Source organism: Sceloporus undulatus, chromosome 1 (genome assembly GCF_019175285.1).
Source record: "Sceloporus undulatus isolate JIND9_A2432 ecotype Alabama chromosome 1, SceUnd_v1.1, whole genome shotgun sequence".
Taxonomy (NCBI): domain Eukaryota; kingdom Metazoa; phylum Chordata; class Lepidosauria; order Squamata; family Phrynosomatidae; genus Sceloporus; species Sceloporus undulatus.
Genome location: NC_056522.1, coordinates 147,231,683 through 147,244,842, shown reverse-complemented (window position 1 = coordinate 147,244,842; position 13,160 = coordinate 147,231,683). Strand labels below are relative to the sequence as shown.

The following is a 13,160-nucleotide window of genomic DNA, read 5'->3' as shown; positions in this document are numbered from 1 at the left end:
ATCTGCAAATAATGTCTGAATTCTTAATTTTCTAGTGTACTAAACAATGTGTATCACTGCATTTTCCCAATAATTATTTTTTGCTATGGTCAGTTACATACATGGCTGAACTTAATCTAGATACTTCGATGTGATACCTCATTTAACAATGTAGATGTTTGTATTACTTCTTTAATAGAACATTTCATACCAGAGGCATAACTAACATGGAAAGGATAGGTAAAGGTTCCTACATCACAAAAAGGAGGAGTACTTCAACATGCTTCAGCAAAGTTTTTATTCAAATCTAACAATATGCACATGTGAAAATAAACAGGTCAAGTAAGACTTGTAAAAATAAACAAAAATATTTTGAACCTTCTAGATACCACTTGAAAGCTTTCCAAAATGCATCCAGGGATGATATTTTCTTCATCAGCCTTCTCTTTTCTCAATGATTTCTATTTTGGTGGCCAAACTTATATGACTGGAGGAGATGGTGATACAGGTGTACAATTAAGAATACTTCAGTCCAATTTTCCAAGGGATATATGTGAGTTTAACTATGTAGTAGTGAATTTAGAAGAAGTAAGATTATCATTGAGTCAGGTTTTGGTTAATATATTGCTACTACTGATGCACTCTTTTATCCAGTTATAGGAGGAGTTGTTATTTAAAATGGTATTTTAAAAAGCAATGGCATATGGTTAATGCTGCAATGCTAAGAACTAGTGATGTTTAATGAGTGCTATTGTTGTTAATGAGGTTAAACTCAAGTATCTAGGTGAAACTTTACAGCCTTTTTAAAACCTTTTTATTTCTAGAGCAGAAATTCTTTCAAAACCTGAATAATCTTTCTTCCTCAGCTAAATGGAATGACAAAAACTCCTATTATTATATTATATTATATTATATTATATTAATTTAAAGCCCACCTTTCTCCCAGTGTAGGGATTCAAGATAGCTAAATACTAACTACAATACTAAAGCGGTTGCTCTTATTTTTACATTAAATATAGTATTTTGTTTTTTAAACAGGAACATATAAACCAAGGGTTCGTTGTTTCGATACCTATCAATTATCAATGAAGTTTGAAAGATGTTTAGATGCTGAAGGTTAGTAAAAAAAAATTGTTCTGAAAACTACTTATTTATTTATCAATTAAAATATTTCTATCTGTTGTGAAGTCTTAGAGCAGTGTACAATTAAAACTACACTGGGCCCTTGATATCTACTGTGGTTTGGTTCCAGGACCACCCCTCCTTGGATATCAAAATCCATACATGTTCAAGTCCCGCTATCTACAGTGGTGTTGTAAAATGGTACCCCTTATATAAAGTGGCAAAATCAAGGTTTTTGCCTTTCGGATTTTTAAAAATATATTTTTAAGCTGTGGATAGTTGACTCCATTGGTGCAAAATCCCTGGATATTGAGGTCTGACTATATAGAAACAATATAAAACAATTCCAGATAAAACAATGAAAGAATAGGAGAAAAACCTATTAAATAGTAGGTTTGTTGCTGCTGTTGTTCTTGTTAACTGCTTTTGAGTCAACCACAGCTCATGATGACCCTGTGGATGAGACATCTCCATGCCCCACTGTCCTCCACTGCTCTGCTTAGGTCCTGTAAGTTCAGACCCATAACTTCTCTGATTGATTCCATCTATCTGGCATGCAGTCTTTCTTTCCTACCCTTCCTGGAATTATTGTACTTTTCCCAATGATCCATGCCTTCTCATGATGTGCCCAAAGGATGACAGCCTCAGTTTGATCATCTTGGCTTCTAGGGAAAGTTAAGGCTTGAATTGTTCAATTACCCATTTGTTTGTCTTTTTGGCTGTCCATTATATTCTCAACATTCTCCTGTAGTACCACATCTCAAAAGCGTCAATTTTCTTTTTATCCGCTTTAAAGCCATATATCTGTACACTTAAAATAAGATTAAGTCCCAAGCGCTATAATACAAACCATGTTTTAAATTAATGCCTAAAAGAAACCAGGGTTAGCACTTGTTGGCCTCTAAGGGAAGAATATTGCATAAATGAAGGGTCACAGCAGAGAAGACCATCTCCCATGTTCCCATATAATGTGCTGTTCCTATTCTCACTGTCTAGACCAGTACAGTGCTACCTCGGGTTACGAAATTAATTCGTTCCGCCGCTCCGTTCGTAACCCGATACATTTTGCAACCTGAAAAGGCTTTCCGTTAGCGCTGGAAAGCCGCTAGCCGCGCTTTGCGTTTGAATTTCGCGCCGAAATAAATTTCGTAACCCGAAAAAAACATCGTATCCCGAAACAGTTTTTTCCAATCTAACTTTTTCGTATCCCGGAAATTTCGTAATGCGATCAATTCGTATCCCGGGGTACCACTGTATTGCTCATACTGACTCACTGGTGCTCTCTAGGGTGTTGGCCAGGTTTTGTTCCTAGGCCTGTCTGAAGATGCTGGGCATTGAACTTATGACCTTTTCCATGTAGAGCACATAGTTTCCCAGTTCTCCCATAGGTCAGCACTTGGTCGTCAAGTTAAACTTTCTGTGTAGTTTGTCATGTAAGCACAGTTTCACGTTCTATGTCACTCGACTTTGAAGCTGGCAGCAGCTCCAACCATGTTAAATTGTGTTCATGTTTCTTATTCTCTCTTGCTGCTGATTCCCTAAGGCACAAGGAGTCTAAAGAGCCATGAGTTAATTTGGCTATAGCTTGTCAACATTTTTCATGGGTCATTCAGTCCCAAAGGGATTTTCTACTGTGGCAAAAAGATGAGCTCAAAAGTTACCTGCTGTCCCCATGAGTTGCTTGTTGCTTCTGCCCTCTTGGATCCAGATGTGGCAACAGTATGGATCAAGTACTAAGATGACTAGTCTCACAACAGGGCAAACATGCAGTGTTGCCAATGGCAGTGCCAGCTTCAGCACCTTCCTGGTCTTGTTTTTAATATCACAAGTACAGTAGGCAGGTAAGCAGGATGATTTTGTGGAACTTGAAAGCACTTACATATGCAGTGTAATGTAAAAATGAATGTCTTAGTGATGCCTGGTCATAATTTGTTTTTTCATTTCCTCAGTGGTTACATTTGATATTTTATCCGATGATTACTCCAAGGTATGTATGCTCTTGATTTTGAAATTATGTTCGGAAACAATAGCCAGTGTTGCATTTCAGAATTGTTAACAACATCCAGTTGTTTTTGTTTAAGGAACAGTTACCTAAAAGAAAATTGTTTGTCCTGTTATGTATGGCTTATTCCTTTGAACTAGCTGTGTGTGCCACATCTACACTGCAGAATTAGTGCAATTTGACACTGCTTTAACTGCCTTGGTTCAATGCTATGAATTCTGGACTTGGTAATTTTGTGAGATATTTAGCCTTCTCTGTCAGAGAGCTCTGATGCCATGATAAACTATAAATCCCAACATTCCATAGAATGGAACCATGGCAGTTAAAACAGTGTCAAAGTGCATTAGTTCTGCAGTGCATATGTAGCTTGTGCTTCTGAACAAATAGTCATCCTTCATAGTGAAAGTGGAACAATGGATCTGAGAAAGGTTACTTTCTCTGACAGTGAGGTTGTAGATGAGCTGACATCTGAAACTTTTGAGCTTCAGGCACATAAACCCTATGCCAACCAGCAATAAACAAGGTTAAGTATAGTCAGGATACAGACATAGCCTCTATGGGGGCTTTCTTAAATATACAATCAGGTGCTTCTGAAAACAGTCATACAAATGTAAGACAAAATATATTCTGATGTGTACCATTTAAATTACTGAATTATATGTGTTCTGTTACTACGTTACTGTGCTTTAAGTTATGTTTTCTGGAGGATAAATCTCTCATTATTTTCTTTTAAACAGCCAAATGTACTTATTGTGATGATGACCTTTTAGGTGTGGGAGAAAACTATTCCCCTGAAAATCTCAGTCCTGTGCTTTGTATTTTTCAGATAGTTTTCTTGCAGTGTGACAGATATGTGGAATTTCATTCGCAACATGGCCGTTACTACAGAACAAGAATACCAAAGTTTGGTAGAGATTTTTCATACCACTATCCATCATGTGACCTGTACTTTGTAGGAGCAAGGTATTTAAGATGCCCCAAGTCCTTATTTGGTTATACTTAATTGTACTTGTTGCTGTGTCTGATGTCCTGCAAAAACAAGTGGCTTGACAGTTACTGATATATTTTGGCAGTCCTCTAAAGAAACAGAGTAGTATATGTTGGGTAAAAAAACTAAGTAGATTAAGTATACTTATTAAGATTCTCTGTCAAAGGTCAGTTTGATTTCTGAATTAAATGCATGGCATTTCAATTTTATTGTGATTTGTCGAGATTTAGGTCCATTTTAGTAATAATAAAGATAAATGAGTAACTATTGATTTTGTTGTCATTGTTGTTGTAGCTCGGAAATATACCGATTAAATCTGGAACAAGGAAGATATTTGAATTCTTTACAGACAGATGCTTCGTAAGTATCTGCATTTTTTTCACATTCATCTCCTTCTTCCAGCAGGTGGAGCTGCATGTCTGGTTGTAACAAGGTTCAGATTATGAGCTATCCAACATGTATTCCAAACTGCATTAGAAATAGGAGTAGGAGATGGTTGTTTTGGTTTATATTTTAAAATATAATCAAGAAAAATCAGATGTAATATATTTATTTACTGGTGGCATTTGCACATGAGACCAAGCTGGACATCCTAACTTAATGAACTGGGATATGCATGTGTACCACACGCCTACACAGAGCAACTTTCCTGCAGCTTTGCTCTTCCCTTTGTACAAGTGACAAAGCATCCCAAGCTTCAGCACCTAAGTATATCTTCTCATTATGCTACAACACAGATCTCTGCTTGTGCTGATTCATGTGGCGCTCATTAGCTTGCTCATGCAAAGCAGGAATAAAACTAGGTATATGAGACTTCTGCTTGTTTTAGTTTATTAAGCCAAAATTTTTTGCTTAGTGTGATGTGGAAACTGAGGCTTTGTTGCTGGATCAAAAAGAGGCAGTATTTTGTATTCAAACAATTTCAGAAAGAAATGATTATTCGGTTTTAAATAGCTATAACTGTTAAACAAGTCAAACTGTTACATTTTCTATGATAGGGAATTTCTGATTTCTTACTTGTATAATTATACTGTATATTTTATTCAGAGACATAGGCATGTTAGTCTGGATTATCAGTATGCAAAGGAATCTTGTAGCACCCTTGAGACTAACTGAGGTTTTGTTTAATTTTATCACTTTCCCAAGTGTGCTTATTTTAACATTTTATACCCCAGCCATTAATTTTATTTGTTTTGATTTTCCAGGGAGAATCATGTCTGTGACATAAATTCAGCACATGGCTTGTTTGCTACTGGAACAATTGAGGTAAGCATTGCTCCTATGAATCAAGGCACTAACTTTTCCTTTAAAAATGCTGACACCTAGACCTGTTCTTGGTGTACAGATCGTTATTACAGCTGAAATGGCACCATCCACATCCAAACCCTTTGGTAAGGGAGGTATTAGCAAGGTTGGACAACAACAGGTTTGGATAAAATATAGGAGAAAGTAATCTTTGGGAAAACCTCCTAAGGAGCTGATATCTCAGTGCAGATTGAGCATACTCAGTGACCATAGATTGCTGAGAGACCTGGAAGCAGGAAGAAGGAAAACAGAGTGGTTGTAGAAGGGAAAAATTTGTGAAAAGGCATGGCTGACTAGATAGAATAATGCTGTTCATACTGCATCATTTTTGTTGTAGGTTTCATTGTGTTTGTGCACATAGGATTTTTGCTGGAGGCATTTACGTTATTAACAGTATATAGGAAGGATGCAAATTATATTTTATATATTCAGTTGTATATTATAATGTTGGACATGCATTTTTTTTAAAAAAAATGAAGCCCACATAGCTTAGTGGAAACATGTTGACATTTGCAACTGATGCTGTTCTGTTGATGTGTTAGAAGCAACAGTTGTTATGAGAATGAAGAAAAGAGGAAAACAAACCTCCTCCTCCCAAGTTGTGATACAGTGATGTACTCCACTTCTGGCATCTGTTCCTCACTATGTGTAGGCTTTCTTTGGTGGAGGAAAGCCTACAGACAACACATGGCATAATTAGAGCAGCCATGGAGTGGAACTCTGATTTGCTGCCAGTCTATCCCACTGGTTGATACTTAATACTTAAGAGGAGGCACCATTTCAACTTATGTGTAGTTGCAAGGACAATGACACTGGATAAATAAAAATAAATGTCCACTAATTTCTTCCAGGGGAGGAACTTTTAATCCCATCTTCTCTTGGATTGAAGTTTTCCCTCTTAATCTTATACTCAAAGTAGGCAAGAGGGTGAGAAGGTGCCTACTCTCTGTCTCTTAGTTTTCTAAAATAAAAGCCACCCAAAAACCCAAAAGTGGCAGAAATGCATAAAAGGAATGTGTGGAGAACTTGACCTGGCAATCACAAATGTCTGCTGCACTTGGAAGTGATCTCTTCTTAGTACATGGACAGAGTATTTCCTTGGATGATCATACACATATGCTGAGTGATTCCTGAGAATAACTGGGTGGCATTCTATAGCTGTAGGTACAGCCTGGAGCTGACTCTGCTACAGTCCGAATCTGTTCACTTCTGCCCCTCTATCCCACTTCCCTGTTCTTAATTGAGGGGGGGGGGGTGCAGCAGTAAGCCCAGTTAACTTTGACTTACAGTTCTGTTGCCTCACATGGTGTGGTGAACAGATTACCCACAGCTGTACCCACAACTGTTGAATACCCCTCAGTTATTCTCAGGAATCTCTTAGCATATGTGTATGATCACCTGAGGAAATACTCAGTCCAAGCACTAGAGGCGATCACTGTTAAGTGCAGCAGACATCTGGAAGAATAGGAACAGATCTGGCATGACTTGGAAAGAACCCGCCAGATCAGAGATTTCAATGAAAAGTGATACATAGATAAAACATGCAGAATGACTTGAGAGCCCTAAAATTACTTTGTTTTCCATAGGGAAAAGTGGAATGCTGGGATCCCAGAACAAGAAATCGAGTTGGGGTGCTGGATTGTGCGTTAAGCAGTGTGACAGCAGATAAAGAGTATGGAGGATATCTATTTTTACCCCTCCCCCATAACTTTGCTTTCCTCTCTAAAATTTTACAACTTTTTGGGTGTAACATATATAACAGGATGCTTACAGTTCTCAGTATAGTTTCGCACCTTCACATGCAGATTTTTAAAGAGGTAGTTACATTAGACTCTTACAGCTTAGAAAGGAAATGGAGGACAAAAGGAATCTAGTGACACCTTTTAGACTAAGTTCAGCATGAGCATGAGTTTTTGTGGATGTTAGCCACTTGGCATACCACATTTGTTACAGAGATCCTCACAATTGCACATGTAACCAAATAATTATCAGAAAAGTTTCTGATAAAGAGAAGTGACTTTTGGTAAGCAGACTCACTGTTGCCACACCTTAGGACTGATAGACCCGTATTGTCTTACACTTTTTTGAAGGTTTATGGCTGGTATTTCAATATATATTTTTGTATCCTATTATACTCTGACCACCACCAGCACCACTGTGTAACTACGAGTAGATCTGTTGCTTTAAAATTAACTCCATCAGTGGCATCTGAAGAGGGGGACTGAAATCCATCAAAGTTAATTTCGATATAAATCATTTTATCTTAAATAGGCTGCTTTCTAAAGATTTCTTCCCCCTTTTTTCCATTCTGTGCAAATTGTAGTTGACAGTAAGTTTCAGAGTCAGTTGTTACAATGTTTAACTAAAATGAATTGTTTTAAAATTATTTCAGGGTAGAAGGTTTGCCATCTGTTTCAGCCCTGAGGTTTGATGGAGCTTTGAACATGGCTATTGGAACATCCACAGGGCAGGTAGCTATGCTGTCAACTCAGTTGCTAAGCAGATCAAATAATGCTCCTATAGTGAATAACAGAATGGCCTGCATTAACTCAGTCTTTTTGAGTTTATCAGGGCTGCATGGAGAATCCACAAATAAAATTATGGACCATGAATTCTATGAGATGTGACTAATAAGTGTTGAACTGAATATGCATGTTATCAAATCTGAATGTGACTGTTATCAAATCAACTGCACTCCCCCCCCCCCCCAATCAACATGATGGTGATGCATCTCAGCTCAGAGCACCTACTGACTCAGCTGTGTAAACTTTACAGTTTACAGTTTCAAAGCAAATTCAACATTATGCATTCTTTCAAGGTTCAGGTTAAGTTATGCTAAATAGGGTCATTCTTAACACTATTTTTCTGGTCTGTAACTCTTGTTGCTTAACAACATAATGCATAATCTCCATACACACCCCATCAGCAAGATTAATTATAAAATTCTTTGTTTGATCACTGTAATCTATTTAAGAGTTTAAAGTGGATTTTAAAAACTCTGTTTTAACATTGAAAAATGAATGTGGTCCTTTTTCTCTCTCACTAGGTCTTGCTTTATGATCTCCGCTCAAGTAACCCGTTATTAGTGAAGGATCATCAGTACAACTTGCCTATTAAATCAATCCAGTTCCACAGTTCCTTAGATTTAATTATTTCTTCAGATTCACGAATCATAAAATTGTGGAATAAGGACACAGTAAGTTTTGTATTGATCTTTGTCTCTACATTGAACAACTTCTAGCTTCATTATTTCTAATATATCTAGATAGTAAATACAGTCATCCCTCCCTGTTTGTGGGGGATCTGTTCCGACACCCTCCCCCCATGAGAAAAAACGCAGATAATCAAGCCCCATTAACTATATTGGTGGCGCACTCCCACTTGCACCATTTTGTCCCTCCTGGGCTTGCCATCTGCGGAAACTCAAGACCATGAACTGGAACTCCACGAACGGGGGGGGGGGGGGGGCTGAGTATGTTTTGTGCTGACTTTTGTATTCCCACTGAGGAAAATGTGGATATTTGATTAAGTAGTGTTATTTTTGTTTTCCAAGCTATTTCTATTCTTATGGCAAATCATATGGGAAAATGCATAGTGTCGTTTTGTTTTGTTTTGTTTTTTGTAAAGTTGAATCCCTCCTTCCCACCCTCTCACTTGGATATATCTCCATCCACTTATGATAACTTTGATTTTGGAGGCAGCGACCTGGAAGCCAATGTCTAGCTTGTAGTTGAACCGACTTAGGAATATGCATTAAATGCATGTAATTCTGGATTGAGCCATCATGCAGTCCTAGGCCAAGGTAGAGCTGACATTAGACTTATGGGATCGACTTTCTTTCACTTGAATTGAGGGATCCAGCAACCAAAGGCTGATGCAAAAACTATATGCATAGTATAAATAATTCTGGAACCATGATTTTGTTTTGAGGACAGAACTCAATGAAGCTGACATTTGTTCCACAAAAAACCAAACTGTTTTTTACCCTCTCCCCTCCCTTCAAGTTATCTTTATTTTGTTGTTGCCACCCTTAGGAGCATTAACTAGACTTTTTTAAAATAAAAACTTTATTCAAAATATATAATACAAAATCTTATAATCATAAGACAATGGTATAAAAAAATGTCTTATCATTGAAAAACCTTCCTTGTTAAAGTTTTACACAATTCAGTTTATTTAAAATAAATCTGACCACGAAGAACAGTGGCTAGATGGAGGAGAAACGGATGTAAAATTTGTATTAATGTAATCTATAAGAGGAGACCATTTTTCCTGAACAGGTCTTTGATTTTGTTGTTTTGAGTTATATTTCATGTTATCTATTAATTTCTCCATAAGCCATTGATCCCAAACTCTTTTCCACCAGCTATCCAGGGATACAAGACCTGTTTTGGTTGATCACGTCATGCCAGAAGTGGTTAAATTTGAAACAGTCTAACTACATATGGATATAAGTCCCTAAGACTGGACAACCTCTCCAACATAGAGGTGGTATAGATTTTATCATCTGTGATTTTCTAATAGGGGTCCAATACCATTTATGTACTAGCTTTAGAAAGTTTTCTCTGGTTAAAGCTAATCTTGACTTCAACACAGAAGATGACCAAATAGCATGCCAATCTGATTCTGGAATTGATATATTTAGTTCAGTTTCCCACAGTGTTTCGATACATGTGGTATCATTATATGAATTTGTCAAGATGAGATGATATATGTGGGAGACTGAAACCTTGCTATTTCCAACAGGATCATTGCATAAAATTTCAAAGGGAATCATAGATCTCAATCTTTCCCCTTTCTTGATTAAGTTAGAGGAGAAAGTTTTTATTTGCATAAATTGAAACCACAAAATCGGTAATGGGTCTAGAGTTGATGCTAAATCTTCAATTGACTAGACTTGAAAGAAGCAGACATGCCTCTCCCTGTCCTCCCCATAGAAGCCTCTCCAGGTCCAGAAATTTTTCCACAAAGGCTATGGGGAAGTACTTAATGTAGGGCGCTGTGAGTGGGGGCAATACCCCAAAATAGATTCAAGACACCTTGATAACTGGAGGAGTCCTTTGATCCACAGAAGCATATCCTGAATCTGGTCTATGATTGTTCTGTTGAGAAATAGGAAATCTTTGTTTATCACTGTTGACTCACCAAGAGGTCTACCAGTAACTCTTCATCTCTATCTTAATTTCACATCTCTCCTAAGCAATAAAAATATTTTTTTGCGCCTGTTGCCTTATAAATGGCACTTGCAGCAGAAGTTCAGAATGATTGTGGGGCAGCAAATGATGGGATTTCTTTCTGTTCCCACTTGCTCTCCTTTTCTGATGCTTGTTCCTAACTATCTCTAGCTGGCAATCAGTGGAAAAAAGAGGACAGCAGTGAGCCAGATTACTCTGTTTAACCGCAGGCTGGGGAGCATCCAAGTCTTTGTTTTCAGAGAGAGTGGAGGTGGGGGAAAACCCTTCCCTCTGTTAATTATCAAGGAGGAAGGCAGCAGAGGCGGGTGGGGTGGCAAAATTAAAACAGGGAGGGGAAGGAAGCACCCAGGAGAGAGGTGAAGCTGTTAAAGAAGCCAACAGAGAGGGAGGTGTCCAAAGGAAAACAATCTCCCCCATTTTACTCTTTCAAAGTCAGATTTGTGACCACAATACCCAGATGCTCATGCCCTCTTATCTACTTAATTGGCTGAATCATTCTGAATTCAGTGTGAAGCAAGTTCTGATCTGGTTCTTTTTTTTTGCAGGGATGGCCAGCTACCTAATTGCTTCACCATTGCATTTCCCCCGAGATCTTGAGAAAGTTACTTTTTGAATTATAGCTCCCAGAATCTCCCACCAGCATAACCACTGGAGACAGGAGGATTCTGGGAATTGTAATCCAAAAAGAAACTTTTCCAAGATCTTGGGAAAATTCACCAAGGCCTGTTCGGAAGCAGTCTGCTAACTGGCTACCCCAAGCCCTGGGATCCCACCTAACAAGGCAAAGCTCAGGCTTGATTCTGTGCCAGAGCTGGGCCTGTGGGTTTCTCTGTTCCTCTCCAGGCTAACCACAGATCTCTGCCAGTCCTGCAGCATACATGCAACAGCTGTGATTTGGCATTTCAGCTTTTATGTGGAATAAGGTTGCTAGATGGAAAACTTGAGATGGTTACTGTACCTTTAAAGGTTTTGTAGAAGAGGGGATTTCAACAGGTGTTGCTTGTTGACTTGTTATGTGGCAAGTAAGACCTTCTGAAATTCTTTCTTTGGTACAGCCATCTCCAGTTCGCACTGGTGACCATATGTAGGAAATACTTTCTGTCATGGGAGTTGGGACAAGGAAACAACAAGATTTGGTATCGGGGTGTGAAGCACACCCAGCAGAGAGAGGTGTTAGGCTAGGGAACAAGTTTCTCTCTTCAAAGTAATAGCTCTTCTTCTTTCATCCTTCCCCTTCCAATTTCTACATTAGGGCTGGTTTTGACCAAACAACTTTTTTTCCTCTACATGAGTCCTCTGGAGTGATTCCTCAAGAGGAAGATATGTGGAAAATGTTACAGTAAAATGGAAAATCCACTCAACTCCCATGAAAAGGGGAAAGAAATATTACAGTTTTTTTAAAGTCCAACCACCGTACTGAATATATGAGGCAAGTGAGAGCATGGGTCAGTTCTTCCTCCATTCAACAGGAAGTGGTCTTGCCTTGGCAAGGATTGCCCGTGGGTTCCATTCACTTGAAAAGCTGAGTCTTCATTTTGTGATATTTTTTCAAATTCCTCATGTGTTCTTGTCCCACCCTTTATTCCTATTAGGTTGCAAGGATTTGTTTTTCTCTGCATTGAAATTTGTACACATTTCATTTTTTCACCTAATATGTACATTTAGTTTACATAATACAGTGTTTCTTAAGCATCTTGATGTGGTAGATTAACAAGATGAGGTTCTCAAAGTTCCAAGGACCAGCACCATATTTGTGTCCATTGTAGCTGTAGCTGCTTCTTTCTTTCCTGAAAACCCTCCAGGGACCAGCAGCCAAAGGGACCACCACTTTGAATATCATTAAGCTAATACATAGGGTTTCCTCCATTGACTGAAGTATTTTATGCATTTTTTTACATCGCACACATTTTTCAGCTATTCACATTTGTAAATGTGCACACTGTTTTGTGCATGCTTCATTTTCCAGAATACTTGGCAAGCCTCAAAAAAGCCTAGGGATTTTGAGTTGAGGTGAGATGAGGTGAGTTTCATCTCTCAGTGATACCTGAGGGGTGTGAAACAAGTATTTTCAGTGAGGCTCTTTTCTGTCCTTATTGGTACCTGTTAAAGTAAAGATGGTTAAGTTTTTTCCCCTAAAATTGAGGGCTGCCGTCTCCCATATATAATCTACCAGGGACTGCATGCTGCTAGTGGGCAAGCTTGAAACCACTGATGGATGGAGTTAGATTGAAAGGTTACAAGCCCCATTTTCTTCTCTCTTGTTTTTGCCACTTTCTTTCTCACATTGCTACCCTGTTGTCCCCCTGACCCCAGGATCTTTTCTTTTCCCTCTGCCCTCAGCTGCTTAGGAAAGAACAAATCACTCTAGCAGAGACCTGAATTAACTATTTACCACAGGCTTTTGAAGTTAGACTAAGGGCTACAGGAGATCAGATAGAAAGTTGTGTGTGGCCTGAAAGCTGCAAATTGCCCATACCTGTGTTAAAGGGAGGAGAACCTGGCAGTATGCAAGACACATGGGGATTCCTTTGCATGAGTGGAACATGAGTTTCTCAAGAGTGAATATCTT

The 13,160-nt window shown here is 38.4% G+C and overlaps 1 protein-coding gene across 1 annotated transcript in view; it reads left to right on the top strand.

Moving 5' to 3' along the window:
- NOL10 (nucleolar protein 10) overlaps nt 1–13,160 on the top strand; it is a 52,488-nt gene that overhangs the window by 495 nt on the left and 38,833 nt on the right. The window contains 8 exon segments of the mRNA XM_042480133.1: nt 1,018–1,095; nt 3,051–3,088; nt 3,930–4,066; nt 4,386–4,451; nt 5,297–5,357; nt 6,983–7,068; nt 7,789–7,867; nt 8,443–8,592. Of these exon segments, the coding sequence (XP_042336067.1) occupies nt 1,018–1,095; nt 3,051–3,088; nt 3,930–4,066; nt 4,386–4,451; nt 5,297–5,357; nt 6,983–7,068; nt 7,789–7,867; nt 8,443–8,592 (695 nt within the window).